We start from the raw sequence: 27,984 nt of genomic DNA, 5'->3' as shown, positions 1-27,984 counted from the left end.
AGAAGAAACAGAAGAAGAAGAGTGGAAAAAGGGTAATTTCGATACGACTACGTTGTTCCCGTCACGTTAACACAAAAATTGGCGTAAACAAAATTGTAAACAAAGATTACGCAGTAATCTACCATATCTCTGCATGCTTTTGTAATATATGGGCGCTGGCGTGGGCGTGGCAATGTTTTTCGTTTGGCCAAAAACAAAACTCGTGACAGTTTTTTTGCAGTTTGAAGGCGACTGAGTGAAATGTAAATGGGTTATAACTGTATAGCTATTTTCTAGATTTAAGTATTGTCGTGCCAATTGCAAGGAGATAACACTAACTGAAACTAAAACACGATAGAACATGCATATAAAAGCACATTGCATTTGTTAAGGGCTAAACAAAGATTCTAAAATGTCCGGCTATACGGTGGTAAATATATTCGTACTATCGCTGGTGCTCCAAAGCCTGGCTGAGAATCTTTGCAGACAGGATCTCTGTCCCAAAGGAACCACCCATATAGCGTGTGTAAGTGGTCCAATTCCATCTCATCTATTACATTAAACATGTGGTAATAGTATAGTAATATTAATTTCCATTTTAATGTGAGCAGCAGAATGTAAACGCATCCTTTGGCAGCTCCTGTCCCAAAGATGCCAGCGTGATTAAACTGAATCTCAAGGATAAGAAACTACTGCTCAGGGCCCACAATTTGGTGAGACAAAAGTGGGCTAGTGGCAAGGCTAAGATAAGGCGGCCCGCCTGCAAAATGGCCAAAATAGAATGGAGTAAGGAACTGGAGAAGTTGGCGCTCTTGAATGCCAAAACCTGTGTGGTGGCGCATGATGGGTGTCACAACACCGAGCAGTTTCGGCAATCTGGCCAGAATCTCTTTGTGGCCACATATTCGCTTGGGATGAATGTGACGTCAGCGGTGCTCCTCGAGACGGCAGTGGCGGAGTGGGCAGGCGAGGAAAAGGACATTGCCGCCGAGGATCTGCAGAAATTTGACGCTAACAAAGTATCGTATGTTACTTACTTCCCTTACTTTTCCCTTCATTTTCCATAGTTACAGCTTTGTTCTAACTTTTATTTTCAGATCGATTGGCCACCTGACCGTTTTGGTCAACGAGCGCAGTTCTGCTGTGGGCTGTGGCTTGGTGTCCTACAAGAGGACTCAATTCAAGCAATACTACCTGGCCTGCAACTACGCGTATACAAATGTGGTTGGTGAGCCCGTTTACGGCGAGTGCGCGAAGGCCGGCAGTGGGTGCCCAAAGGGCATTGACCCCATTTATGCGCCGCTCTGTGTTGCTCTGTAAATGCAAATGCTTAAATACAATTCAATCTAAATTATATTTACTATGACTATTTACTATAATATTTATGACAAGGAAAGAAGCTTTATTTGGATAACAGTCGGAAATCACTTGAATTTGTAGCGAAGGGCGCAGAAGTCTTACGTCTTACGTCTCTACTTGGAAACGAGCGTCTTGAAAACGGTGGGGCACTTGTGGGCGGGCAGGTGGCGATAGCAGTACGTCTTGATCGCATCCAAATCAATATCCGCATCCGGCGATACAATGCATATGACGCCCAGGCGATGGCCCCACAACTTATTGGGTATGCCCAGGACAGCCACATCGTTGATGTTGGGATGTGAGATCAGTACCTTCTTGATCTCCGATCCATAGACCTTATAGCCGCCGACGGTGAACACATCGCTGCTTTTGCTCAGAAAATAAAAGTTGCCATTGCGATAGGCGCAAATGTCGCCGGTCTTAAAGAAACCATCCTGGGTGCTCTGCTGCTGCTGCTCCTTGTTGTTTGTGGTTCCCGGTTCCATTTCCGGATTGTGGCTGGCCAACGTATGGGACACCAAATGGGAGGCAGCGATTTGCAGTTCACCAATGACGGTTTGCGTCAACGACGTGTCACCGCCGATATCCTCCACCTGTATGAGGCCGTGGTCCACGGTGCCGCCCAGTTCGTTCTTGCAGGTGATCAGCTCGTCACCCGTATTGCTGATCAATCGGGCGGTGACTCCCTTCAGCGGCGCACCCAACGTGCCCGGACGATAGTCATTGAGGGCGTTGCTGTTTGCGGCAGACACCTGCACTGTTGCCCCATCGCGTTGTGGTTCATCCAGTGGATGGCCCAGAACCAAGCCCGTTTCCATCATGCCATAGTATTCGTATATGTTCTGACCCGTAATCTCGCGCCAGCGGTAGAACACCGAGTCCGGTAGCAGCGCGAAAGCGGTGGCCATCAAACGGATCTTCTGCCGGCAATGATTCACAATGTACTCAACCATGCGCGAGTCCTTGGCAAACATTTTCTCGTACTCGGCAATCAGCCGCTTGTAGACAATGGGCATGGCCAGAAACAGCGTGACCCGCTGCTTGGATGGGCTATTTATGCCCAGGAGAGCACTCCACGCATTGTGACCGTCGAACTTTTGCTGCAGCACCACATTGCCGCCCACATTGAGCACGGCTCCCAAGGCGGCGTGCATGCGATTCATGGACAGAATGGGCAGCATGCAGTCCGTGGGTCCCAAACGCCAGCTGGCGATCAAGCAGCGCACCTGTGCGTCGATATTCCGATGGGACAACATTACGGGCTTGGGATTATTGACCGCATTGGGTGTGTAGATCAGCATGGCCGGCGCCTTGGCATAGAAGTCACTGGGCAGCGTACTTTCGGTTAGGATGACTCCCTGGATGCCCACCAGCTGTTTGGCATACATCGATGTGGAGGACACACTCTCGGCCGTGGGCACAAAGGCGTGATCCAAAATGATGGTGGCCGATTTCAGATCCTGCGACAATTCCTGCGCCAGTGACTCGAATTCCGGTGTGGCTATCAGCAGCTTGGTCTTGCAGTGCGATGCCTGGCGCTGCAGTTGGTCCATCGCCTGGCCGGACTCCAGTGGCACCGCCACCTGTCCGGATATCCAACAGCTCCACTGTATGGCTATCCACAGCGCGTTGTTCGAGCACAAGTATGTCACATTCGATAGCGAAGCGCTGCCTGCAAACACAGAGAAGGATTTACCAGTGAAATAAACGGAGCAGATAGTTTTCCCACTTACCGCATATGTTGGAGATCTGAATGGCCAGACGTTTGGCGGCCAGGTACAACTGGAAGTAGGTGTACTCGCCGGTCATGTCCTTCACGGCGATCTCATCCGGATAGAGCATGGCCCTCTTGAACGTGGGCACCACCAGATTGCTGCGCTCGTCCTCGTCGAAACTGTGGCGCAGCTTCTCGATGAAGCCATCCTGAAGCACACAAATTGGAAATTTATTAGAATATTTAATAGAAATAATTAATTAGCATAGATTGATTACCTTATGTATCAACTCGGCGGAGCAAAGGCGAACCCATGGACGCAACTTTAACTTGTGGCAACGTCGAAGTAGCAGCATCTTTTATGTTTGTAGTTTTTTGTAATTGGTTTTTCTGATTCGTGTGGCGCTTTTTTTTGAGTGAATAGTACGGAGAGCAGAATTTAGCTCCGATTTTCAATTGCTATCGCTTGAAAAGCCAAAACGATTCTGAGATTTTTGGCATGGCATACTTGAGATACAGAAATGAAACTACTTTATTTCGATTGGTTTGATTGTTGGTTGGTCTTTATTTACACAATAATAGTTGGCAGACACAAAAATTAATAATTACAATAGGCATAATCGTAAACGTAAAGTAAGTAAAAAAAAATTGATGTATTTCAAGTAAAATGGAAGTCACAAGTTTTCTTTTGGTATTTCTTTTCGATTGTTTGTTTGTTTGTTTGTGTTCGCCTTCGTTTGTTCGATTTAATTGGTTTTTATTTATTTATGTATTTTTTTTGTTGTGACCTTTGCATAATACTCAAAACTGTCGTTTACAACAATCCTGGCTTGAGAACTCGAACGTGCATGGGTTACAGATGGGGGGCTAAGAGAGGAGGTGCAATTTGGAAAACAAACACTTAGGAAACCTATATGTACAGTCTAAGATTGAACAAGCGAATGGAGTCAACTGTTTTGGGAGATTTGTGGGATTGAGATAATGGCATCACACCGTTTGTTCCTATGGCAGCTATATGATCTAACATACAAGAACGTATAGGAATAACAATTCGAATAACCAACCGATCTATGTTATATGGCAGCAAAACCTTGAGAAGACGGACGGATAAACCAGCGGAGAAACAAGTACAATTGCGGTGTGTATTTAAAATCTAGTTACATTAAATATACAAAAAACACATATATTTAGCACAAATCGCATACACATTTTGTAAATTTGCGTTACGTCCAGGATTCGATTGAGTTTTCTTTGTTTGTTCTTCTTTCGTTTCAATTAAACTCTACATTTTAAGTAAGAGCCGGGTGAAATTTTTTCGAGTGCGATCAAGTGGCGGGCAGTGCTTGCTAACAATGTAACAGCTTTACAATTAACAATACAATCACAGATTACGAATTTAACATAATTAACGAAAAACAAACAATTACAAAAAAAAAAAATTGAACGATTCGAATGGTATTTCTTTTTTTTTTTTGGCATGGCGAAGGAAAGGACAGATTCTATGATTTGGAGATTCGACGCACTTCCTTCCCTCGATTTCCAGCCGGTTTCAGTTTTTTTTTTTCATTTTCATTCTTTTTGTAGAACTGTTTAAGGCACTCGGCAGTCTCTTCTTTTTCACTTATACTCAAAATGCGATTAATGAAAATATGTAGAAAGTTACTGGCACGTTACTGTTTTCAATATTTCGATTATTTTTCTTTTTAACATACTATTTCATGCTATTTCAAGCCTTAAAACGAATCGAAAAGCACACACATGCTTATTCATCTGGCGTCAAATAACAAAAATAGTCATGCATCTGACGACTACTGGGAAAGTCCAAATTGACAAGGCAACATGATTGTTAAATTGAATTGAAAACAGCAACAGTTGTGGGACAAATAAAAACTAGGACTATCTACCCCCGATCCACACCACAAACCCCACTGCACCCAGTTCGATTCCAGGATCTCTGGCTCCTTGCCAGAGCTCAGAGCTGTCTACACTCGCTTCGGTTTGCTGACCATCGTGTAGTTGAGGCCATTGTAGCTGCGATGATCGATGGCTGCCGCCTCGAGGCTGCTCTTGTTGGCCGTGGCAGTGGTGATGGTGGTGCTGCTGCCGCCGCCAACGCTGCTGATATTGCTATTGGAGATTCCTAGATTATTGTTGTTCGTAGTGGTGCTAGCCTTGCGCAGCACACCGTAGCCGCGATGGCTATCATCGGCCTTACGGAAGCTCTCCGTATCGGGACTAGCGATCAATTCGTATTCATTGGGCGGCGGTGGACTGCAACGTATGCGATTGCCGGGTGTGACATTCACAATGGTCTTGTAGCCACTGGATGTCTTGTTGTTCGGCGATAGAAAGTCCAGGCGATCGTAATTGGATTCACTGATGGCCGTGGCGCTGGCGCAACCCTCACCGATGTCGATGTCTATGATCTTGGGTGTATTCTGGCCGCCGCCACAGGTGGATTTCGATACTGATCGCTGGCGCACAAATTCTGAGGTATCGCAGAGTATGGGCATGCGTTCGCAGTGCCTAACATCGCCCACGCCCCTTGTGCGCCACGCCTCTGTGATGTTCTCGATGCACTCGTAGTCGCGCTCCGGAGGCGGTGCTTTCGAGGCGCTCTCATTGCGCAGCGGCAAGTCGGGCGGTAGGTCGGGCGATGTCTCCGGCAGGGATATCGATTCACCTTCGTGCGGTTTCAGTATCACTGAACTGTTCACGTCGGAGGTGGCGGATGGCGAGGATATCGTCGTTATGGCCACAGGCTCATATTTAACAATGTTCCTGTATTTATCACAATGGGTTGTCGGGCTTTTGCGTGGCGGTTTGTTGGGAATGTGTTTACTGCTGCTGCTGATGCTGTTGTTGTTGTTGTTGCTGCTGTTGCTGTTGCTACAGCTATTTGCGGGCACGGATAGCGTGATGCCACCAGTACTTCCTACACCCGTTGCTGTGGCGCCACTGGCTGCCCCTCCACCCGCCGAGAAGTTGTTAAGCGAATCGTTGGAGCTAATGAAGCCCCTCAGGGATATGCAGCTTTGCGTCGAGTTGATCTCGAACTCGCCGCCGTGCGGATTACTCGACGGCGATGGTGGCAGGGGGCTGCGCGAGCCGGGCTCCATGCCAGCTGCCGCACTAAACTGATTCTCGCCGCACTCCAAGGTGCTCAGACTGTCGCCGCTGATCAGTTTCTTCATCGACTTCATCTTGGCGGACATGCAGCGGAACACCTCCTGCGGATTGGTGTGATCCAGGGTGAACACGCCCTCGCCGGTGGTGCACTTTCTGCCCGCCTCAAAGGTGAACTTGCCATCGCGATAGCCGTACTTCCTGATGAACCGATATGGCCACATGGCGATTGTGGCGCCCAAATCCTCCGATTTCAGCTGCAGCTCGGTGGGCGTCATCTGGAGCATATACGTCTTGGGTTCAATGCAGCAGCGAATGGAGGCCTCCGATGGAATCAACGTGATGATGAACAGGCCATCCTGCAAAATTTATAAAAGGGTTGTTACAATTATTGTTGAAGTTTCGTAATATATTCATAGATTTAATAGTTACGAAAGTAATATAACACTCTTATGCTCAGTATTTGATTGTACATTAAAAAGTTGGCATTGTTTTTCCTTTTCAGTGTAAATTATATTTCTTAGAGCCTTTATTTTTTACTAAATAACCCAAAGAAAAACAGCCAAAATCCAACGTCAAAAACGATTATGTATCCTTTAACATTATGTCCAAAATATTTAAAAATCATATAAAGGATAAGGATAGGAAGACTCCCAATAAGGGGACTACAAATAAAGCGAAACCCAATGAGGAGAATCTCAATAAGGACAATCCGAATGAGAAGAATCCCAGTGAAGAGCCTTGCAATGAGAATCCTCCGAATGGGAAGACTTCTAATGAGGATACGACGAAAAGTAACCCGGAGGAAACAAATACCAGCGATTTTGAAAACTCCGAAGTGACAGAAGACACGGAAAACAATGACCTCTACAAACTGCCCTTTGAAACACCCTTTCCGCTGGAAAAGCCTTTTGATCTGCGAGTGGGCAACTTTGACAGTGTTCTGGATAAATTACGCACCAGCGCAACGGGAATAGGTCATCCGAAAATAGCATTCAAAGAACTGGCCAAAAAAGTGGATCCCGATGAAATCATTGCTCATGCATTGGACAAACTCTGGGCTAAAGCCACAGGTCCGCTGCGTAAGTCATCCGGCGATGCGTTGCTGACAATGTTTCGGAAAAACCTAAGACCTGGCTTGATTGTGGTGGTGGAGGACAAGCAGTTCCGCTGCCACGCCATGGTGCTGCAAGTGCTCTCGAGCTTCTTCCGGCAACCGGAATTGGCGCCTTCGCAAATCTTCCAGCTGCCCAGCTCGATGGTCTCCGCCCGGGCCTTTGTGGCCATGTATCGTTGGGGTCTGGAGACAGCCGACACCATGTCCTCCACTCTGCTGATGCAGGTCTTAAGGGCTGCGACGTTCTTCGATTGCCAGGAACTCATTGGCAACTGCTGGACGGGAATCAGTGAGGGCACTCGTACTCCGGACCGGGCATTGTGCACATATCTGCAAGGCAATTTGATGGGAATGCGCCTGGAGGAGAATCTGCTGGAGCGATTGAGCAGTATCTTTTTGCAGTTCGCCGCCAGCAAGGAGTACTTGTATCTGGAAGCTGACACGGTGCAGAGATTACTGGGATTATCTTCGCTGGCGGTGAATTCGGAAATGGAGGTGCGTTTTTCGCTATCAATAGCTTCATCGTTTACAACTACTTCTTGGTTATTATTTAGGTTTTTCTAGCCGCCATTTATTGGCTGCATCACAAGTGGCCACAACGCATCAAATTTTCATATAAGATGATGGATGCCATTCGCTTTGACTGTCTGCCTTACACGTTTTTAATGTGTCTTCTAAAGAAAATGGATAGCGGGCCGCCAGTGCTGAAAATGTTGTCCCGCACTCCGTTTGTGGGTAAGAAGGCCTACAAAGCCATCAGGGGCATGTAAGTCTCGGTCGCTGATTGGCAACATAATGGTTATACAATTCTCGCAACAGGCGGGGTTCGAGAAAGAAGTTACAGGGACGAGGCGGAGATACTGATCGCATTTGGATCTACGATCGCCGGGCTCTGCATCATCATACGCTTAAATGTAACCGTGTCCAGTTCCTGGGCTATGACACCTTTGTGCGTTACCTGGAATTTCTACAGACTGCCGGAAGTAATCACTGGCTGTCCTTTCGCACCATCGATGATCCGGAAATCAGATGTTGCCCCCTGCATCTACGCTACTAATCAACTAGGCAAGGTAGTACATTAATCTAAGAACAGCGTGTAACCCCTTTCTTATTAACTGTATCAGTGAAATGGATGTGCCCTGTAGAGTGCAAAATTCTGGTGAATTCTTTGAATACATATGCAGTGCAATAAGATTAACCATCTATGTATAACGACACACCCCAACAAGTTTATACAGAGATGATCCAACACTCACAAAGGAGCTGCAGTAGAGGTCGTTGTCCTCCTCGATGGCACCGATTCCGCCCGATGGTGAGGTGTCGCAGAAGGCCACCGTTTGCAGGGCGGTGATCCAGTCCTTGAGCTCCTCCTCGCTACTCGTGCTCAGTGTGAGGGTCGCCTGCCGCTTGACGATGTGGATGAGGCGTTCGGGCGGCGGCTCCTGGGTGATCTTCACGCAGTTCTCGAGGGTGAAGATCTTGGGGTTGCGGTCCTCCTTGCTCTCGCACATCTCCAGGCGGGCGATCCCATGGCGACTGGCCTTGAAGAGCAAACAGTAGCGGCTGCATGCTTTCTGCAAAATGATTCCAAAAGGATTACAATTTACTAACGTTCTGAAGAAAAAGTAACCATAATGAATTCGAAACTATTCTGCATGGGTTAATGCTGAATATTATATAGAGTATTAGTAGAGTATGAGTAGGGCTGAGATTCTGGTTTACATAATGGGCTAAACCGCGAAGTACTCATTCACCCTCACCCTGCCCCTTCGTTGCGACCCCCCCTCCACCACCCTTTTCCCCCAGTTTTCTGCTGGCTCAAGAATTTCCTGTCGCACATAAACACAAATACCATGAAATAGCATGAATCGCCAGCTGTGTGTGCCATCTGAAACTCCAACAACGGGGGTAAAGATAATAGTACCTCACACAAGATCAACATATGTATGCTATGTAATATGTTATTTAAATTTGACTATAACTTCAAAACATCATATATTGTTTATGATCATTATTTCGCAAAATCAATTTAATTTTAAGTTTAAAGATATCAGTTCTTGATATAACAACTATCTCAAAATATCAAAACTATGTGTGAAGCATTGTTTGATGCTAGTATTTTGGCCCTAACTGTATGGAGTCGGCCCCTCTCTCGCTCACTCGCTTAGTGCGTCTCACTTCCACTCGCACAGTGGGCCTCATTTGTATGCAACAAGTATGCAGACACAAACACACGCACACGCACATGCACACACTCACATAACACATAGGTCCTGTTTGGGGTTTGTCGAAAACTACGCACTTGTGGGATAATTACGAACAGCATAAACAGTTTTTAAAAGCCGATAAATGGTGAAATATTTAGATGGAAGGGCGGAGAATACGGCGATTTTCCATACCTTTTTCGAGATGCGATTTAGCGAAAATCCAGTTTGGGTCGGCACATTAAGATATCCAGCCAAAACAGGTATTTCAACATCCATTCTGTGCACCACTCCTCCGCCTCTCCTCTCCTTCTTCCCACTCTCCTTCGTCTCCTGCTCTCTTTCCCTCTCCTCTCCTTCGTCGATCTAGCTCACACAATGCGCCTCTGATTCCGAATTGTTGTTGTTCTTGTTGCTGTTGTTGAAGTTGTTGTTGCTGGAGTTGGGCTATGCGATTTCTGGAGTTTTCCTTCAATTCATCCGATTTATTGGGCTTTACGATAGCTTCGCGTTCGCATTTAGTTGATCATTTCATAGTTAACATCACATCATATCGCACAGCGAGTACGGAGATTCGAATTTCGAAAAGCGCAGCCGCAGCACAAAAAAAAAATCACCCAAAAAGCGAGCAGAGGCAAGTCGACTTTATTTATTTATGCGCTGCACGGTTGCATGCAACTGCTGCAATCGTCATCGATAAGTAACGGCGATCGATAAATTATGGTTTTTCAAAAACAAACCGGTTTTATGATTTCGCAGCACTAAAATAATAAATGAATTGCTTATATATAATGTTAAATATAATCTTGTTATATTTTCCTGCCTAGCGTGCATTTTGAATTTCTCATAATTGCGTTTTTGGAGTTACCAACTTTTTGATCGACACGAAAAACCTGTTTACAAACAAATTCAATTTATTTATACATTTTATAAGTTATATATTTAAGGTGTAACTATTTACTGTGATCAAATACTTCAGTGGCTCTGAAGTTTTTTTTAAAAATAGGCGTTGAATAAACCTTAATCCAACAGTCTGGCAACGCTAGTTTTGAGCCTCGCCCGCTCGCGATAGTTCAGCGCTGCCATCATTCGCGGTCATGTGCCATCACTATTATCAAATCGCATTGTTTCGCCCATCTGGCAACGCGGCCAGTCGTATTGTGCAAAAAGTAAAATATAATTTAGCCAAAACAAAAGCCAAATAAGGAACATGGCCCACGACCGCGAGGTGCTGCGTATGATCTGGGAGGGCCAGATAGGCATATGCTTCCAGGCGGACCGGGACGAGATCGTGGGCATAAAGCCAGAGCCCTTCTATCTGATGATATCGCGACTCAGCTACTTGCCTTTGGTCACCGACAAGGTAAACAAACAATGGCTTCCAAATCGCAATATTCGTACCACTTATCACAACCCCACAACTGTCGTTCATATCCTGGCAGGTGCGCAAGTACTTCTCACGCTACATAAGCGCCGAGCACCAGGATGGAGCCGTGTGGTTCGACTTCAATGGCACGCCCCTGCGCCTGCACTATCCAATTGGTGGGCTTTCTATATGCATTCACTAGATGATAACATAGCATGGCTACTTAATACTAATGGTACTGTCTTGAACCCTGCTCAGGTGTCCTGTACGATCTGCTGCACCCGGAGGAGGACAGCACGCCCTGGTGCCTCACCATTCACTTCTCCAAGTTCCCCGAGGACACGCTCGTCAAGCTCAACTCCAAGTATTTATGAAAGATTGCAGTTTGTGTGCCCTACAGCTATACTATATTATAGCTTATAGCTCAGTTGTGGTCACCAAATCTTATCTATAACCCATCATAACTTGCGAACATATACACCGAAATAATAGCAGGGTAAATCATTGTCTATCAGCCAAATTGCATGTTACAAGAGAAGTAAACCATTGTCGCAAAATGCCCAATATGGCAAGTTACGATTGGTAATAGCACCTAATTATAAAATATAGAGTATAATGACTCATAAGTTCAACTTGGCCTAAAGAATAGCGTACCAGAATAGTTTATAGCATTGAATATTTAATCAAAAGCGTAGTAATCCCTGAAGGGTGCACAAACTGTTGCTTGCAAACTGTGAATTATAACCCATGATCTGCCACTTTCAGGGAGCTGCTGGAATCGCACTACATGTCCTGCCTGAAGGAGGCGGATGTGCTGAAGCATCGCGGCCTGGTCATATCCGCAATGCAGAAGAAGGACCACAATCAACTGTGGCTGGGGCTGGTCAACGACAAGTTCGACCAGTTCTGGGCCGTCAATCGGCGGCTAATGGAACCGTATGGCGATCAGGAGTCCTTCAAAAACATTCCCCTGCGAATCTACACGGACGACGTAAGTGGAAAACCAGGATTAGATCAGATCAAATCAGTTCAGTTCAGTTCAGTGCAGTTCAGTTCAGTTGAGCTAAGAAATTGATGGATTTTCCGCATGCTTCTCTTTTGTCTCCATTACTGATAGGACTTCACGTACACCCAGAAACTGATTTCGCCGATCAGCGAGGGCGGACAAAAGAAGAGTTTGGCCGATTTGATGGCCGAATTATCGACACCTGTGCGCAAAGCTGGTGAGTTGGGATTTTCCATTTCGTTTTCGTTTCTAGCCCTTGCATCTTTGGCTGGCTATCAATTACCGCAGGCACTCTAAAAAAAAGAAGAACCTGAACAAGGGAAAAGGAGAAACGGAGGAAAAACGAACGCATTGTCTGCGCAGACGCAGCGTCTCTTGGAAATTAGGGAAAAGGTGCCAGTCAGTCTGGCATGGCCAAGTGCATGTCTATCTATCTGTATCTCTTTCAGATGGCCCGGCCCACACCCGTCTGACTTATTTATTTTTCTATTGAATAACACAAACGAGCCGAGCCGAGCCAAACCGAATCGAACAGAACAGAACAGAACAGAGCTGAGCAGAGCCGAAAAGAAAAATCCGCCCTGAGCGGCACTCTCCGGCAATCATTCTTCAATTCATCAATGTCCCATCCGAACAAAAAGCCGAGAAAAAAGAAATACAAATACAAATAGGAATGGGAATGGGAATAGGAATACGAATACGAATAGAAGATATAAAAGGAGATTCTCCGATGGAAAACAATGGGCCCGGGGTGGAAAAGCGACCCGGAGCGGAGCGGATCGGATCGGATCGCAGGTCTTTTTGGTCATCTCGCTTGTGGCCATTGAAAACCTGGCCAAAAATGCGCCCTGTTTCCCTCTAGTTCGTCACATTTTCCCTTTTGGCCATTCAGACGACGGAGTGCGTGGCGAGACAATAACGAATGGAAAATGCTTTGTCCTGCCGGCTGAAAATTTGTCGACCATGAAAATGTGCGTGTGGATTTTCGGCAGAGCAACAAAATCACAAAATCATCCAGCTAGAGCTGCAAATGAACGAAAAATAACATCCGAAAAACCATAAGCGATTTCAGGCGCAAACAACATGGGCAATTGTTTCAAAACGCAACAGCCATTTTGGGCGACTTAAGTCAGCAATGCAGCAACTAAATATATATTAATGATTCATTTTAGTAGCAAACATAATCGTGGACTCTATAAAAAGTCAATAGATTGTGCAACATAGGCAGACGCAGGCAGCAACTTGCTACTTGCAACAGCAGCCATATCAGGTGCTAAGACACCAGCAATAGAGAGTGCAACATGCAGCTGCAGTGTAAACTTAAAGCCACTTGTTGAAACATGCAAGCAGCAGCGAATGCGTCATCATAGGGAAGCTGCCACACAAGCTGTGCAACCTGCAACATCAACATCAACGTCGTAGAACCTGCAGCATAGAACGGCCACAAAACCTGCAGCCTGCAACCTGCGACTGCAGCAACTGTTAGAAAATGCCACACATCGCTGTTGACCTGCGGCGCCGGCGACAGCACGAACCAGAGCGGGATGGCGATAACAGAGCGACAGAGAGAGAAAGAGGAGGATAGAAAGAGAAGGAAGCAACGCACTGGCAGCAACTTGCAACGCACTGCGCACACACACTGCAAAACCTCCCACTCCAGTGGCTTAGGTGCAATAATAGCATTGGGAATTCCAAAGTTGGACAAAAGGCGGAACTAAATACCTGCGGCTGGGATTTACGAATTATATTGTGAGGGTTTTCTACTTTTTTCGGGAACCACTTGGATGGATGGATGGATAGCTGGCTGGTGCCTATAGCTATAGAGCTCTTTCCATTTCCATTCAGAGCGCGAGAGATCCCTGTGTGCGTCCATATGTTTCGGGCAGGTTGGGTATTTCCCAGGTGTCCCTCCCGATCCGCATCCTCACTGCGTTGTTTCGCGTCCTTTTGGCTACAGTGCAGCCTACACACCAGTGCACCCAAGTGCAACATGCACCCTAGTGCGCTGGCCGAGGTGTGAAATCTTTATTTGCATGCTTATGGCCGGCCTTCTCTGCCCGAACGCGATGATCCTAGGGAATTTCCCATTCGAAAGGTGAGACATTTCCAGCGATTTCCCAAACAATTGCCAATGGATGTCGATCAACACGTATTTTCCCAAACCCAAAGGTCACTCCGGCACTCGGCGGCACTGTCGTCCATTGGCCATTGTGTCCTTGGCACAGGATTGCGATTTCGATTCGGATTTGGATTCGGATTCGGATGCAGCAGGGATTCCTCATCGGCTCCTTTTTAGCCGCACGCCTGGCTTAAGTGGGCCATTCAAGGCAATCTGATGATGCCGGTTCTGTTTCTGATTCTGTTTCAGATTCTGGTTCGACTCGGTGGATTTTCAAGTGTTGGGATCTTTCGGGATCAGTTTGGAATATTGCGTGTTTTTGGCGGGGATTTTGCGTGGGCAAGGCAAACAGGTTGTGTGACTTCTAGTCACATACAAACCCATTACTGTAATTGAGTATAACCATCACCAAGTTAAATCTTATATCTAATATCCTATCTTATATCGATCTATTGCCACTCCAGCCCAAACATTCAACCATCCATTCTATGCCCCCAACTGCAAGAATCCAAGAATCTTTCGCATTTTTGAAGCACACACAAATCGAAATTGAAATCAAAGAGAAATGCATTCAAAACATGATCAATTTGTATCCCCGGTTCTTTTTTTTTTCTTTCATAAAACTCGGATGGTATTTTGGATGGGGGGCAAAGAGGGAAGGAGGAGGGGCCGATGGCTTGGATAACGATTGCACGTATTTGTGGTGCGTGCATTTTCATAGAAAATCGTATTTAAATTGAAATGAAATTCAAATATACAATGCAGTCGAGGAGAGTTGAGTCTTCCGATCCGTCGGAACGTGGAAGGTTCAAAGTAGATGCGATTCCAAGAAATCAAAAAACACAACAAAAAACACAAAAAAAATGTGAAAAAGTGAGGAAAAAACGACGCGAGAAGAAGAAGCGGCAGAGGAAGAAGAATCTAAGACGCGTCAAAAATAAAAGAAACGCATTTCTTTTGGCTTTGCCTCTTGGCTCCTGCTCCCTCTATTGCCATCCCGCTCCGCCGCGCTGCCCCTTCTCGCTCGCACTCGCTCAGCTCCTTGTGCATTGGCATTCGCTTCATTTGTTGTTGCTGCTTTCATCATTTGCCGCCGGCAGCGACGCCGACTGCGCTGCCCGCGAAAGCAGCAAGCACAAATGCAAGTGGCTTTCAGTGTTGCCAGGCTTTAAAAGTTTACGAAAATTTAGCATTTTTTTTTAAAGCTAAAGAATGCAAGTTAAGAAGTCCAAAAAAATGTGTGGGTATTCGGCTATGTTATTACGTATATTTAACTGTATTCATACAAAGTAATCCATTGCTATATTTAACGATCATTTTCGATTTTTCAAATATTTTTTCGAGTGCAAAGGCCGAAAAATATGCTGCATTTTGCACAGTGTCTTTGTAGATGTTTATAAGTTTTATTATTTATAATAAGTTTATTATTTCGTTTATTTAATGTATTCATTTTGTATAATCAATTTCAATGTTAAACGATCATTTTCAAATCTTTTTCCGAGTGTATAAGCCAAGAAATATGCAGCATTTTGCACAATGTCGTTTATATGGATGTAGTAATGGATGTATATAAGCTTTATACATATGTTTTTTTTTGCCGTGTAAAAATAGCTAGAGGCAGCTTGAAACAAGCTAAAGCTGCCTGAGCTGCTGGAGCGTGTGTGTGTGTGTGTGCGGGTGTGTGCGTGTGAGGCATGCTGGCTGCGCTTGTATTTGTGTAGGGTGCCCTCGAATGTGTGAAAAGGAAGTTCTGAGATATCACCTCCGCTTATTTGTATTTACACCTTCGCCGGCACCTCGATCCCCTGCCCCTGCCCCTCCCCCTCCTTGCCTCTCCTCCCCCGCGCCTGCTGCATATATTTTTCTTTTTTTCCTGCTTATTCTTTTTTCTCGCTGCACTCCAGCACAAAAAAAAAGAAGAAAAAACTCCGGTGAAAACGGCGGCGCACGGAAATCGCACCTCAATGTTTATCACTTCTATGCCCCTCTCTGTCGCTCTCCCTCACTTTCTATCTCTCTCTCTCTCTCTCCCGCTAGCCAAATGCCCCAGCCCCGCTTTTTCGATCTCCCTCTTGCTCGCTCTTTCATCGGCGCATTTGCTTAGTCCCATTTCGACACATTTTTCGTTTGCATTTCGTCAATCAGACAAACAATACAAATACAAATACAAGTATATGTAAAAATACAGATACAAATACAAATGCCAACCTGCAAAATGCAACCTGGACAATGCCCATGTATGTGTGTGTGTGCATGTGTGCAGCAGGTGTGTGTGTTTCAGTGTTTGTGCGACAATTGGTGGTGCCACGCCCCGCTTTTTGGGTGGGCTGTGCAGCTACATGTGTGTGAGTGTTTGCCTGTTGATCTTCACAGCATCATTATTTAAACTCACCTTTTTTTTAACACCCGGCGATCATCAATCATACTTCATTTGAATTATTTGAATGATTTGAATGATGCCGAAACCCAAAGGAAACCTTCCACATAGAGAACCATTTCAGAATCTCTAGAATTTTAAAAAGTTTAGCAGTTTGTTTTTAAAACTTTGTTTCTTAAACTTTTGGTTGTAATTATGCAAGTAACCCTGTAATCTCTGTAATTTCCATCGCCAAAATTACTGTTGCCATGCTAAGTGAAAAAAGAGGGAGAAATCACTTGAAAAGCCCTCGATTCTTGCACTTCCTGCCACGCCCCCCGTCAGTGCATCCACTTAATTGCCCACTTTCTGGCTGGTTTGTCTGTTTGTCTGTCTGTCTGTTTGACTGTCTGTTTGTTTGTTTGATTGTTTGTTTGTTTCTTTGTGCCCGGTTGATCGGCCATAATCGGGTGCAATCTAGAGTCTTCAATTCACAATTCAGAATTCACATTTCAGAATTCAACTGCACCGTCAACGAAATCCGATTTGATTTCTTTGCGCTAAACATCCGCAACCCCACCGCCGCCGCCCCCACTGCCGCCCCCCTTTGATCGCAATTTCCCCCACTTTGTAGCTGCATGAAAATAAACCGAAAATTCAATTTGAAGTTATGGGGCATACAAAATGAAAGAGTGAACAAATTCATTGGCAAAACTGACAAACAGACAGACAAACAGACAAACACGAGCAAAAACAATTGATTAGCACTTTTCGAATTCGCACTCTTCAATGGCGTCACTGAACTGCAAAAAAGCTGAGTTTTCCAACTGCAATCGCGAAACGTTTGGCATTCTGGAACGGAGATAGAGTTTATTTTTTTTCACTTTTTTTCATTTTTTTGTATGTATTTTACTGCTATTTAATGGCTTTATGGAACACAATCTATTAAGTGATTATGATGATTGGGCCGCCTTATCAGATCGATGAAGCGTTGTTATTTTTAGCCATGAGCTATGTCGTTCGTTTTCCAACGCCCCACCCCCCAACCGCCCCCCAACGCCCATCGTACCTTCCACGTTGACGATAATAAAAATGGGATCAATAAATTTTCAGACTGTTTGGCGCCACTCTCGCGCTCTCGCTCCCTCGCTCCCTCTCTTTCACGCCGCCTTCTCGCTCCCACGCTGCCTCGCCTTCTACACACATACACATGTACAGGCTATATCATCGAGATCGGGGGTATATATAATGCTTGTCTGCGGGCCTGTCGCCCATTTAATATAGTATAGTATAGCATAGTATCGTATGGTATAGTAGGTACTATATCGTTCGGGTTGGTTTCCTATTGAAGATTTATGATCTCTTTGGCGCTTTGGAGGTGATGTCTTTGGTTTTATAGGTTTTCCCCACAAATCCCCAGATATTACTCTATTATGTTACCATTAAAGCGGATCAGGTTTTGAGTTTAGATGGGTTAGGGCGACTTACCTTATAGGGTTTATAATTAAAAAACTAGCAATTTCTTTCACATTTAACAAGACTTTTTTGAGTTTAATGATGAGTTCTAATGAGATTTTACTTCTCTGCAAAATGACTATATTATGCGGGCTCGTATTATTATATTACTTAGCTATAGCTATGCCCACACAAGTCATTAAACATTTTTATTTGCAAATGATTGTGCATTGCAATCGCTCATTTACGTTTTACCACTCGGCTCAACTCGACGAACTTTGGAACAATCTAATAGATTTACATCCATCATTTGCACTTGTAGCGATTAATATTTATTGCTTTGCTTTATTGCTTTCAACTAGTACCTGGCCTTAAATATACAAAATTTATATTTATTTCTAGCTGGTAATTATATTAAAATACAGCCCAGCTGTGAAACTGATTGGTCACACATTCCAGCATCTTAGCTTTCCGAATTCTCAGCATCTTCATGCAAATATATATATACGTACATATGTATATATGTATTTTGATAGCACACATTCAGGTGCCTGCCCCTGTATCGCCAATCAATTCCATTCGCTTCCCATATTTATTATTTTTGGGCTAGCGCCATTAGCCTGGTCATTAAACTCGTGACTTGCCCAACCGCAACGGATCCAAATCGAAATCAAAATCAAAATCGAATCGAATCGAATGGAATGGAATGGAACGGTAGTATCGCCGGTTCCATGGATCCATAGAGCCATGCGGCCTACTTGAACTCGCGTCCGTTGCACAAATCTTATCGCCTCCCAGCGCCTCCCACCGCCTGTAATCAGCCACTATCAGCACAACCAACACACACACATAACACCATATATGTATATATAATAGGTATAATGCCTTGTCCGTAACGCCAGTTTTAACCCATCGAACGGATGGCATCGAGAATCGGCAATTGGCAATTGGCAATTGGCAATCGGCAATCTATAATTACACTTTGTATGCTAAAATTAAAAATGACGAAATTGACACGATTAGTAGCCCAAAAAGTAAGAATAGCAAACGTTGATAAGGCGCCAAAACTTTGATTTCCAAGCCATGCCAAGTTTATGCCTCCATTCCTCCCATTTTCCATTCCGATTGCCACAATCTTTATGGCTCGCCAAATTGATCATGATCCGCTGATCAGATGCGCTGTTTATGCGCCAAATGGAAGCGACTGCGATAAGGCCTTATCAGTGGGTGCAGTGTGAAGTAATCTAGCTGGCTGATCTCATTCATTATAATATAGCTGTACTTGCATATGTACGAGTACTTGCTCATTAATCAAATATTGATTGCTGATCTGTTATGTAAGTGCGTAAGCGCTTAGTACGCATTTAGCAAATCACAGTACTGATCGTGAATATCCGCAATATCCTGTGCTTGATCCTGGGTTCATTTTTATGCGAAGCGGTGCAATTGCTTTGAACTTGAAATAATCGCATTAAATTTTATGAAGATCGATTGTGTTTGCGTGCCGCCTTTTGCGGGCTTAGCAATGATCGATAATGGAAAATATAAATACTAGGGCTATTTCTAAATTCAAATTGAATTATAAATAAAATACTTTATAATGTTTTCAAGCACGAAAGGTGAGGACTTTGTGTTTAGAGTGCCATTAAGTTAGCTGCCCGATGCTAAAGATGCCATATATACCTTAGATATGTACCTTAGATACCATAGTTATATATAGTTATTATTTAGTTATTATTATAGTTACTATAGATGGTGTTACCAAAGTATTACTGCAACATTCTTCCTACTTACTTCCAGTTGGATGCCGCACCCACGGCATCGATCTTCACGAGGAGACGCAGCTGCAGTGGATGTCCGAGCACCTGAGCTATCCCGACAACTTCTTGCATTTATCGGTGGACTACAAGGATGCTTAGTCCTATCCCCCTATGTATATAGCCCTATAATTTCCACGTTTTGCCCAGTTCGCCTGTGTGTGTGTGTGTACATTTGTATTTGTATTTGTGCTTGTGTTTGTGTGCCTGTGTCCGTGTGTGCTTGTGAATTTGTGTGTGTGCTGTTCTATTTTTCGATTCCAGCAAATCCCAGGGCGATCCTCTGCGATCGATTTACAGTCATATACGAGTATATATATATATATATATATAAATATATACCTCTGATTAATGAAAAACGCGTCTAGTTAAGCTAATCTGTATGTTATATTTACGATATATGTGAGCATTTAAAAGCAGCGAGCAGCGCAAACCAAACGATTACTGAAACTACCCACTAACTAATAATACCAATACATATTATTGCATAAAGTTACACTTTTCTTCTATTCTGCGGCCCTAGCTGCCGATTTGTGTTGCGGAAAAGCCTATTGAAATTTAAGCACAGTTTTCTTTACGTTTAAGTACTAGTTTTATACACTGAAATAACATCACGCCACACTAAGGACTAATGGAAGCTATTTTGTATTGACCCAATCAAAAATATATATACACAAAAGTTATTTCCCAATATTGTATATTTCGGTGGGAAAAAGTTTCTAGCAAAAGTTTGCCAACGAACTTGCCTGATGTTTGGAATCGAAACGTTATAGAAACTGGATTCTATATATATATATTTTTTTCGAGTGGATTGGAAAATCTGTGCATGGCAGTGTTCATCGATCAACCTGCTGTGCTAACTTTTAAGCCGCCGGAAACTGGTCAAGCCCTGCAAAAAATAAAAAAAACTAAAAATATATAAAAAAAAAAGTGAAATATACATGAAGAAGCAAAAGTACCGAGGGCGAGGTTATCAATTTCGGTCGCGATTTATCCGTCTGTCAAGATAGTGCCTGGAATTGGAAATTGGGTCTGGAGTGGTGGTGCTATATCTGTTTGCCTTTCTTTGTTATTTTTGCTTTTTTTTTTGTTATTTAGTTGCTATTTGCAGACGGACCTTACACAATATGTTTTTGGCCAACCCCGAAATCGGAGATCTCTCCTTTATTTGAAGAGCATCGATTTGTGACTGTCAGCCACGAAAAAAAACACCACATAGTCACAGTGTAACAACAACAACAACAGTGTAACAACAACAACAAGGAGAAGAACAACCAGAGCAACAAGAACAACCACATTGTCCTGTTCTATAATTAGTTAACGCTTTTGCAGCACTCGAGAATGATTTATTTGATTGTTATTTGTATCGTTTGTCTGGGCAGCGCGCGTCCAAAAATAAACCGCACATCTGATAAAAAGCCAATCCAAATTAGAATCAATTTTCGTATGAATTATTAGTCCAAATCGAAGTTTGTAAGACATTATGGGTTTAGCAGTATCAGCAATCTGATGGATCCACCGAACTGCCGCCGCTGAACATTGATGGATCCCTTTGCAAATTCTGATCGATCAGGCATCTTTAGCATTTAGAAGTGCTCTTGGTATACAGATATATACATTTCCTTTCACTTTTCAGGAGCTGTATTATGTAATCGTTGCTCGAAAAGATATATGTATATATATCCCACCGATTGGTACAGTTCACAGCTGAAGGTATTCATATAAGAGATTATGTCACGATGGCCGATGGGATCGCGCGAGATCCGTTCCTTTGATTACAACATCACACGGTGCGCAAAACTCGCTTGATCAATAACAAACTATATAAGTCTATATATGTATATATATATGTATAGGTATATATATATAGATATATCTGCCATCTGCAAAGTACTCGAGATTCTAGACTCGAGACTCGAGTCTCGGGACTCAGGTGAATTCTATGTGCCAGTGCCTTCTTCCCCTATTTACTTTGTAAATTTTTGGCTGGCTGCAAATCAAAATGTATATATATATATGTACATATTTTTTGTTACGTCCGAACGATCGAAATTTGTCACGTGGCATGGGCGGCAGCAACAACAACCACATATGTATGTAGTTTGTTGGGAGATAAATGAAAAGCGAGCAAAAGTTTACACGGCAACGCGCTTCGAGGAAAATGGCACGAAAATAAATTGAAATTTAGCAATCATCTGCGGTTGCTTCTCCTCCCACAGTTCCTTCACACGTAGTATGCTCCTCTCGGGGATTCTGGCCCCGTGATCTTGGCCATCTTCGTACCTTCCACTTTTGCCGGGTCCTCTTCTATGAATCTTGGTCTTTTCCCTGCGTTACTGAGCTTCCATCCTCCTCCATTGATCCTTCTCCATAGTTCCACTTCATCCAAAACTTCCTATCGTTTTCAGATTAAAGATTAGGGTACTGTAGTTATACACCACGTAAACTGTTTTTATAAACTAAGTAAGCTGTATTTATACACTAAGTAAGCTTTATTTGTACCCTAAGTAAACTGTTTTTTTAAACTAAGTATGCTGTATTTATACACTAAATACACTGTTTTTTAAACTAAGTAAGCTGTATTTAAACACTAAGTTAACTTCATTTATAAACTAGGTAAACTGCATTTATAAATTAAGTAAACTTTGGTAAGTAAACTGTTGGTACTTCCCAATCTGCTGCAGTGCTCCAATTCGCTGTGTTCTTTTGACTTTTGTGCTGATCTATCTGTATCTATCTATCTGTCTTTCCTCCCGAATCGATCCCCCCCCACCCCCCGTTCCCCATTTCTTGTGTCGCCAAACGTCGTCAGCAGTTTGACTTGACTACGTGGGAACGATCACCTGAACGATCAAATCGCATAGATGCCAACAGTTCCGATCTGCCAGCAGCATCACCATCACCATACTCGCCCTTTTCTACACCGAGCAAAATTGCGTTGTTTAAGTAATATGAAATTCATCCAATGAGCATAACTTGTTCATCTAATGGTTGCTCAAAGGACTAACACTCTTATCCTTATGATCCTCAGTAGTGGCACAATTTGTTGTCTAGTGCATGACTATAGGGTATAGTCTTGTGACTATAGGGTATAGGGTATCCCATGGGGTCTGCGATCGCTCTGTCCGTCCGTCCGTTTTGTCCGCAAATGTCGCAAAAATTCTTTGGCAGCGATCGCTCCGATTCGCCTTTTGCTTCCCTTCTGCAGAAGGGAAAGCGCGTCAAGTGAAAAACAATGAGTGTGCCGCTCTGTCTCGAGAACCGATCCCTCAAAACCAAAACCAAAACCAAAACGATCCAATCCGATCCGATCCCATACGATACGATGCGATACAATACGATGCGATAGCTGGCGGCGGTGGCAGTTGCGGTGGTGCTGATGCTGATGTGGATGTGGCTGTGGCTGTGGTTGTGGCTGTGGATCGCAGTGGTGCTGAATGCTGAATGCTGCGGCTCGGGGCTCGTGATTGGCGCACACATTGGCAAACGAGAGCACTTTATTTTTAAACGTTTTAAAAATACGATCATTATAGAATTTGCGGCTTAGTCATAGCCCGCCGTTTGAAATGTGCCAAGCGAATTTCGACCAGAAACCGAGTTGTTCGCGTATGGGGCGGTGGGTGGTCTCCTCTCTGAGGGGGCAGGGATATGGAAATGGAAAGCCCCAAAGCCTTAAGCCATGCCCCGACTTGAGTGACGGATAGCCCATGAGTTGTCACAATGAGGCACGCAAATAACGCACACCATTCGAATGCCGCATTCGCCATGATCGCAGAGATCAAACGGCGATCGGTGCTATAAATGGGGTCTTAACCACTCACCACTCACCCAGTCAGCTAAGAAGCATTACGAAGCTGAAGGCGGGGCGATATTTCTAGAATCTAGCATCTAGCTTCTAGCATCTACCATCTAGCTTCTACCATCTAGCATCTACCATCTAGCAACTAGATTATCCCCATTGATGGAGGCACTTTGGCAAAAGGTACAAGTCAGTGCTTTGGCGATATGTTTTAGAATCATCTATTAGAAACCAAGCAACTCGATTATCAATCTATAATTTATAATCAATAACCAACTGTTGATCCCCAAAAAACCAGGAAGATCTTCCTGAAATATTTGCAGTCATCTGAAAGCGAACACCCGACACACAAATTCAATGATAAAACCAGTTCAATTTAAAGTTTTTTAGTTTTCTGTTGTTAATTTAATCAATTCGTTTTCTTTTGGATTTTGTTGTTGTGGTTGTTTGTTGGCTTATGGTCACACAATTATTGTTGTTGTTGTTGTCAAATGTAATATATAAAAATACTGCTTTTATATACACACATGCACTTAGGTATATGTATATCTCTCTCTATGTAATAGGCTCATTTAATATTTCCCTTGGCAATGACAAAAAAAAAACGTTTTCCTCTTGTTTGTATATAAATATATTGTATATATGTATATTGTATATCATTAGAATTAACTTTTAGATGTAACCCTTAATATTACGTTAAATTTCTTGCTCTCTTTTGTGTTTGTAAATATATATATTTATATATAGATATATATATATATATAAATATAAATGTATAGCTATATATTCAATAAGCTTCAGTTTTCAACAATTTTATTAAAATTTTGTTTTGTTGTCATATCACAAGAATTTTCAATTTCCAAATAAAAACATGTGTATTGTAAAGGTGTGTATTTGTTTCGTTTTTAAAGCTTTACTCTTAACAATTTTCTCAGTTTTTCCAGTTGCATTTTTCACATTTCCTCACTTAATATACTCATATACTCCCCCACAAGTTCTACAAATGAAATGAAGCGTTGAAATTCTTAAGCAAATTCAAATGTTTCGCCTTGTTTTACTTTTTGTACACAACTATTTACACAAGTTAATACAAAACGAAAATAAAAAAAAAACTCAACTTAAGCTTAATTTGTTCTTAGTAGGTAACCAAAAAAAAAATAAAATAGATGTATGTATACCTAGGGTTGGGGTTTTTTTTGCTGATATGCTTGGAAGATATATGTTTGCGCTTAGATGTACAATTTTGTATTAAGGTTAACTTAGGTGGTAGGGCTAAAAAAAAAGGTTTTTAAGCTTAAATATGGCTTAGGGTACTAAAAGGCCAGGCCCAGTGACTGCCATTATAACATCCGATTGGTGGGATTGCTGCTTCCTTAGTTCCTATTCTGTGTGTTGTTTGTTGTGTGTGTGGTTGTGGGTGAGGGTGTGGGTGTGGTTGTGTGTGTTCTTAGGCCACCAGGGTCAGGTTTGTGGGCGCAGTATCCGGCACGAGGATCAACGGTCGGCTGACCGATGAGGTCCTCGCATTGGCCAAGGACTCCTGATCCAGCCAGCGCTGCAGGTGTTGCTGATGTTGCAGGTGATGCTGCTGCTGCTGTTGCTGCTGCTGCTGCTGCTGCTGCATGTACATCAGATTGTCGTTGTAGACGGCATGCAGCTGGAGATTGAGGCTGTAGTTGCTGCCGCTGTCGCTGTAGGTGGATGAGCTGCTCTCGTAACCGGAAACGGGCGATCCTTTGGGGCAGCAGAAGCCGGTGGGCGAGAGGGCGGGCGCCGAGAATGGGCTGAGGGGCGTGGTGGCTTTGCTGGAGCTGCAGTTGTCCTGAAATTGCTGATTAGGACTCCCGCCGGCGACGGGAAATGTCTGCGTCTGCGTCTGCTGCTGTTGCACATTGGTGGGGCACTGAAAGCTGCTGGTGATCGAACTGCCGGGCGATGCACAGCCACCGGGATACGGATGATTGCTCCAGATGATGGGCTCCCTTTGTTCGTTGATGGCCGCTGGCTTCTTCTTGAGGCGACGCTGTTTCTTGTCGGCCGACTCCTTGGCGTCCACCTCATCATCGTCGGCATAGCGGGATTCGTCCTCCTCGTCGTCGTGCTCCTCCTCGGCAGCGCCCTCATCCAAATCCTCTTGCCTATGGTGATGGTGATGGTGATGATGATGATCCTGCTCCTCATCATCGTCCAGCAAATAGGGCTTGAAGAGCTTCACCTGTTTGGAGGGCAGCTTGTGCTCCTCCGGCTGTTCCGGCTGCTCCGTCTCCACATCCACGTCCACCTCCACATCCTCGTTCTCGTTCTCCGTTTCCGTTTCCGTTTCGGGCTCCTTCTTGATCACCTCCTCCAGCTTACTGATCTTATCCGGCTGCATCGGACTAGTGATGACCTTACGCTTGCGGAAGGTGAGATCCACACCAGATGGATCCTTATCGTTCAGCTGCATTTGACGGCGGGCAGAGGATCCGAGGGAGAGGTCCATGGGCGCTGGTGTGGCAACCGCCTCCAGTCGATTCTCCAGATAGCCATGGTGATGGTGATGGTAGGCATAGGGCATGTGTGGAATGTGACTGGCTGACGACGTGGATCCCGGGGATCCACTCAGGATTGGCACTTGTATTGGCACTTGGTTGCTGTTGCAGTTGTTGCTGCTGCTGCCGCTGCTGCTGTTGTTGTTGTTACTGCTGCTCGGCAATGTGTTACTGTTGCTGCTGCTACTGGCGGGGATTGTTGCTGTCGGTGTGGGATTGCCATTGCTGGTAGCCATGGCGGCGGCAACAACAGCGGCTATTTTGGCCGCCGAAAGGGCACTCGAGGCTCCCTGATTGCTGCCGTTTGTGGCAATGGTTGCCGGTGTCTCCTGCTGTTGATGCTGCTGCTGCTGATCCTGTTGCTGCTGCTCCTGCTGCAACTGGTGCTGCTGCTGCTCCTTCGGATGCTGCATTTGAGGATGCATTGCCACCGGGACATGCAAGTGTGGATGGGCGGCCAGTGGGTGGGGAACCATGCCATTGGCCGCCAGCAAATGGTGGGCGGCATGATGGTGGGCTGCTGCTGCTGCTGCTGCCGCTGCTGCTGCCGCCGCTGCTGCTGCCGCATGATGATGATGGGCGGCATGATGGTGGGCGGCATGATGATGATGATGACCCACCGCGGCGGCATGATGGTGATGCAACTGATGCACCAGCGGATGGCTCAGCTGATGGAACACCTTGACCGCCGGTGTCGGCGATACCGATTGCTGCGGGAGTAGTTGCTGCTGCTGCTGTTGCTGCTGCTGCTGTTGCTGTTGCTGCTGTTGCTGATTGTTGGCCACCGATGAGCGCAAATTTGACTCGCACTGCAACCATTTTTGGATTTGCCGACGGTGAATATTGTATTTCCTGGCCGTGGCCCTCTGATTGCCCTTGCAATCATTGTCATTCCTGTACGATTCGAGGACTTGCAGCTTAAAGTGGGGCGTGAAAATGCGACGACTTCCCATCTTGGGGCTGCCCGAGGAATTGCCGTTGTTTGTGTGGCTGTTTGTGGCATTCTCCGAAGAATCCTTGGGCCGCTTGAAATTCAAAGCTCCCGAGCCGTTCAACTGTTCGCTGCTGCTATCCATGATTATGTATTACTTTCGTGGCGTTCTCTACAGAGTGTTTGGTTTTTTTCTTTTCCAAGATTCTGGACAGTTTTGTTTGATTTGTTGTTTTAGCAAAAAAAAAAAACAGCTACAAAAGTGTGTTGGCTGGTGTTCTGTTTTGCAGTAGTAGTAGGTAGTAAGTTTTAGGTGCTTTTGTTGTAGCTGTTGTTGCTACTTGCGTGCGACGCTTGCGCTTTCATAACTCGCGATCTGGCAGCTCTGTCCCCAAAGCAGCGACGTCGACAGCGACGCGTCTCACATACACACACTGGCACACACTCGCTGAGATACTCTTGGAGTTTATTTGAAAGCACTTTTCAAAATCCGTTTCAAATCTATATGATTGTGTATATTTCGATTGGTATAGATCGGATATATAAAACACAGTTAAAAAAAATATATGTCTGCGTGCTGTTGCTTCTTCTGCTCTTTTCCTTTTTCTTGTTAGCTACTTCTCGTACGTTTTACTACGCTCTTCTCATAACTCGCGTTTGCGATCCGCACGGCAAGGAATCCAAAACACAATTGTTCTGCCCTCGGCGTTCTAGTTCGAAGATACGTTCTAGACTGCCGCGCCTCGGCCGGCGTCGCTGCCGGCGCCGCTGTCGACAGCGGTTCACTCAGCAATGCTCACGCACACAGGCGTAAAGTGCCTGCCTGTCTGGTGTGCGCTGCTGGCTCTTGTTGTTGCTGCTGCTGTTCGTGTGGGTGTTCGTGTGCGTGCAGTGGGAGAGTGAGTGAGAGAGAGTGAAAAAGAGTGAGAGAGGGGGAGCGAGAGAGCGAGCAACAAAGAGAGAGCGCATGGCGCTGAAGCTGAGCATTGCAGACAAACTGACGACAATCGTGTCGCGAGGTGTCTGCGCTTGCATGTGTGCGTACTTGGAGTGCAAGTGCGAGCGGGATGCCAATATACCAGTTCGCTGTAGCGGCGCTTTTGTT

General features: G+C 44.7%; 5 protein-coding genes across 13 annotated transcripts; 2 read left to right on the top strand and 3 right to left on the bottom strand.

The window, feature by feature from the left end:
- The first annotated feature begins 391 nt into the window (after positions 1–391).
- Positions 392–1,335, top strand: LOC122625023 (antigen 5 like allergen Cul n 1). 2 transcript variants are annotated; one of them, XM_043804847.1, is made up of 3 exons: positions 392–505; positions 594–1,003; positions 1,077–1,335. In XM_043804847.1, the coding sequence occupies exons 1-3, from the start codon at positions 392–394 to the stop codon at positions 1,297–1,299; spliced, it is 747 nt and encodes a 248-aa protein (XP_043660782.1). In that variant the 3' UTR covers positions 1,300–1,335. The 2 variants fall into 2 exon arrangements, with proteins under 2 accessions (XP_043660782.1, XP_043660781.1); XM_043804846.1 differs by having other exon boundaries at positions 591–1,003.
- Positions 1,336–1,360: 25 nt separating this feature from the next.
- LOC122625020 (malonate--CoA ligase ACSF3, mitochondrial) lies at positions 1,361–3,523 on the bottom strand. The gene is made up of 3 exons (XM_043804837.1): positions 3,331–3,523; positions 3,072–3,261; positions 1,361–3,010 (listed from the first exon to the last, which is right to left on the bottom strand). The coding sequence occupies exons 1-3, from the start codon at positions 3,406–3,408 to the stop codon at positions 1,452–1,454; spliced, it is 1,827 nt and encodes a 608-aa protein (XP_043660772.1). The 5' UTR covers positions 3,409–3,523; the 3' UTR covers positions 1,361–1,451.
- A 64-nt stretch (positions 3,524–3,587) lies between these two features.
- LOC122625019 lies at positions 3,588–10,167 on the bottom strand. The gene is made up of 3 exons (XM_043804836.1): positions 9,695–10,167; positions 8,552–8,869; positions 3,588–6,537 (listed from the first exon to the last, which is right to left on the bottom strand). The coding sequence occupies exons 1-3, from the start codon at positions 9,776–9,778 to the stop codon at positions 5,035–5,037; spliced, it is 1,905 nt and encodes a 634-aa protein (XP_043660771.1). The 5' UTR covers positions 9,779–10,167; the 3' UTR covers positions 3,588–5,034.
- Positions 6,671–20,110, top strand: LOC122625021 (autophagy protein 5). 8 transcript variants are annotated; one of them, XM_043804845.1, is made up of 6 exons: positions 10,629–10,862; positions 10,942–11,041; positions 11,124–11,229; positions 11,631–11,856; positions 11,983–12,088; positions 19,602–20,110. In XM_043804845.1, the coding sequence occupies exons 1-6, from the start codon at positions 10,710–10,712 to the stop codon at positions 19,718–19,720; spliced, it is 810 nt and encodes a 269-aa protein (XP_043660780.1). In that variant the 5' UTR covers positions 10,629–10,709; the 3' UTR covers positions 19,721–20,110. The 8 variants fall into 8 exon arrangements, with proteins under 8 accessions (XP_043660778.1, XP_043660779.1, XP_043660773.1 ...); XM_043804838.1 differs by lacking the exons at positions 10,629–10,862; positions 10,942–11,041; positions 11,983–12,088; positions 19,602–20,110 and adding exons at positions 6,672–7,790; positions 7,850–8,030; positions 8,115–8,365 and having other exon boundaries at positions 11,631–11,803; XM_043804843.1 differs by lacking the exons at positions 10,629–10,862; positions 10,942–11,041; positions 11,124–11,229; ... (1 more) ...; positions 11,983–12,088; positions 19,602–20,110 and adding exons at positions 6,671–7,790; positions 7,850–8,030; positions 8,115–8,365; positions 8,441–8,473.
- A 4,087-nt stretch (positions 20,111–24,197) lies between these two features.
- Positions 24,198–27,554, bottom strand: LOC122623399 (homeobox protein prospero). Its single transcript, XM_043802544.1, has one exon. It carries the CDS (start codon positions 27,022–27,024, stop codon positions 24,865–24,867), a length of 2,160 nt encoding a protein of 719 aa, XP_043658479.1. The 5' UTR covers positions 27,025–27,554; the 3' UTR covers positions 24,198–24,864.
- Between the last annotated feature and the right edge of the window lie 430 nt (positions 27,555–27,984).

This window comes from Drosophila teissieri, chromosome X, assembly GCF_016746235.2.
Source record: "Drosophila teissieri strain GT53w chromosome X, Prin_Dtei_1.1, whole genome shotgun sequence".
Taxonomy (NCBI): Eukaryota; Metazoa; Arthropoda; class Insecta; order Diptera; family Drosophilidae; genus Drosophila; species Drosophila teissieri.
Note: the sequence above shows the minus strand (reverse complement) of the source record. Positions and strands in the feature narration are given on the sequence as shown.

Excerpts from the sequence above, each read along its gene's own strand:
- LOC122625021 (XM_043804838.1), top strand. The coding sequence starts at position 6,783 with ATGTCCAAAATATTTAAAAATCATATAAAGGATAAGGATAGGAAGACT. Across the intron at positions 8,031-8,114 it reads GTCCCGCACTCCGTTTGTGG|GCGGGGTTCGAGAAAGAAGT; the intron begins GTAAGAAGGCCT and ends TTCTCGCAACAG. Across the intron at positions 8,366-11,123 it reads CTACTAATCAACTAGGCAAG|GTGTCCTGTACGATCTGCTG; the intron begins GTAGTACATTAA and ends AACCCTGCTCAG.
- LOC122625023 (XM_043804846.1), top strand. The coding sequence starts at position 392 with ATGTCCGGCTATACGGTGGTAAATATATTCGTACTATCGCTGGTGCTC. Across the intron at positions 506-590 it reads GAACCACCCATATAGCGTGT|CAGAATGTAAACGCATCCTT; the intron begins GTAAGTGGTCCA and ends TAATGTGAGCAG. Across the intron at positions 1,004-1,076 it reads TTTGACGCTAACAAAGTATC|ATCGATTGGCCACCTGACCG; the intron begins GTATGTTACTTA and ends TTTTATTTTCAG.
- LOC122625019 (XM_043804836.1), bottom strand. The coding sequence starts at position 9,778 with ATGGATGTTGAAATACCTGTTTTGGCTGGATATCTTAATGTGCCGACC. Across the intron at positions 8,870-9,694 it reads TAAATCGCATCTCGAAAAAG|AAAGCATGCAGCCGCTACTG; the intron begins GTATGGAAAATC and ends ATCATTTTGCAG. Across the intron at positions 6,538-8,551 it reads ACCTCTACTGCAGCTCCTTT|GATGGCCTGTTCATCATCAC; the intron begins GTGAGTGTTGGA and ends TAAATTTTGCAG.
- LOC122625020 (XM_043804837.1), bottom strand. The coding sequence starts at position 3,408 with ATGCTGCTACTTCGACGTTGCCACAAGTTAAAGTTGCGTCCATGGGTT. Across the intron at positions 3,262-3,330 it reads CCGCCGAGTTGATACATAAG|GATGGCTTCATCGAGAAGCT; the intron begins GTAATCAATCTA and ends TGTGTGCTTCAG. Across the intron at positions 3,011-3,071 it reads TCAGATCTCCAACATATGCG|GCAGCGCTTCGCTATCGAAT; the intron begins GTAAGTGGGAAA and ends CTGTGTTTGCAG.
- LOC122623399 (XM_043802544.1), bottom strand. The coding sequence starts at position 27,024 with ATGGATAGCAGCAGCGAACAGTTGAACGGCTCGGGAGCTTTGAATTTC.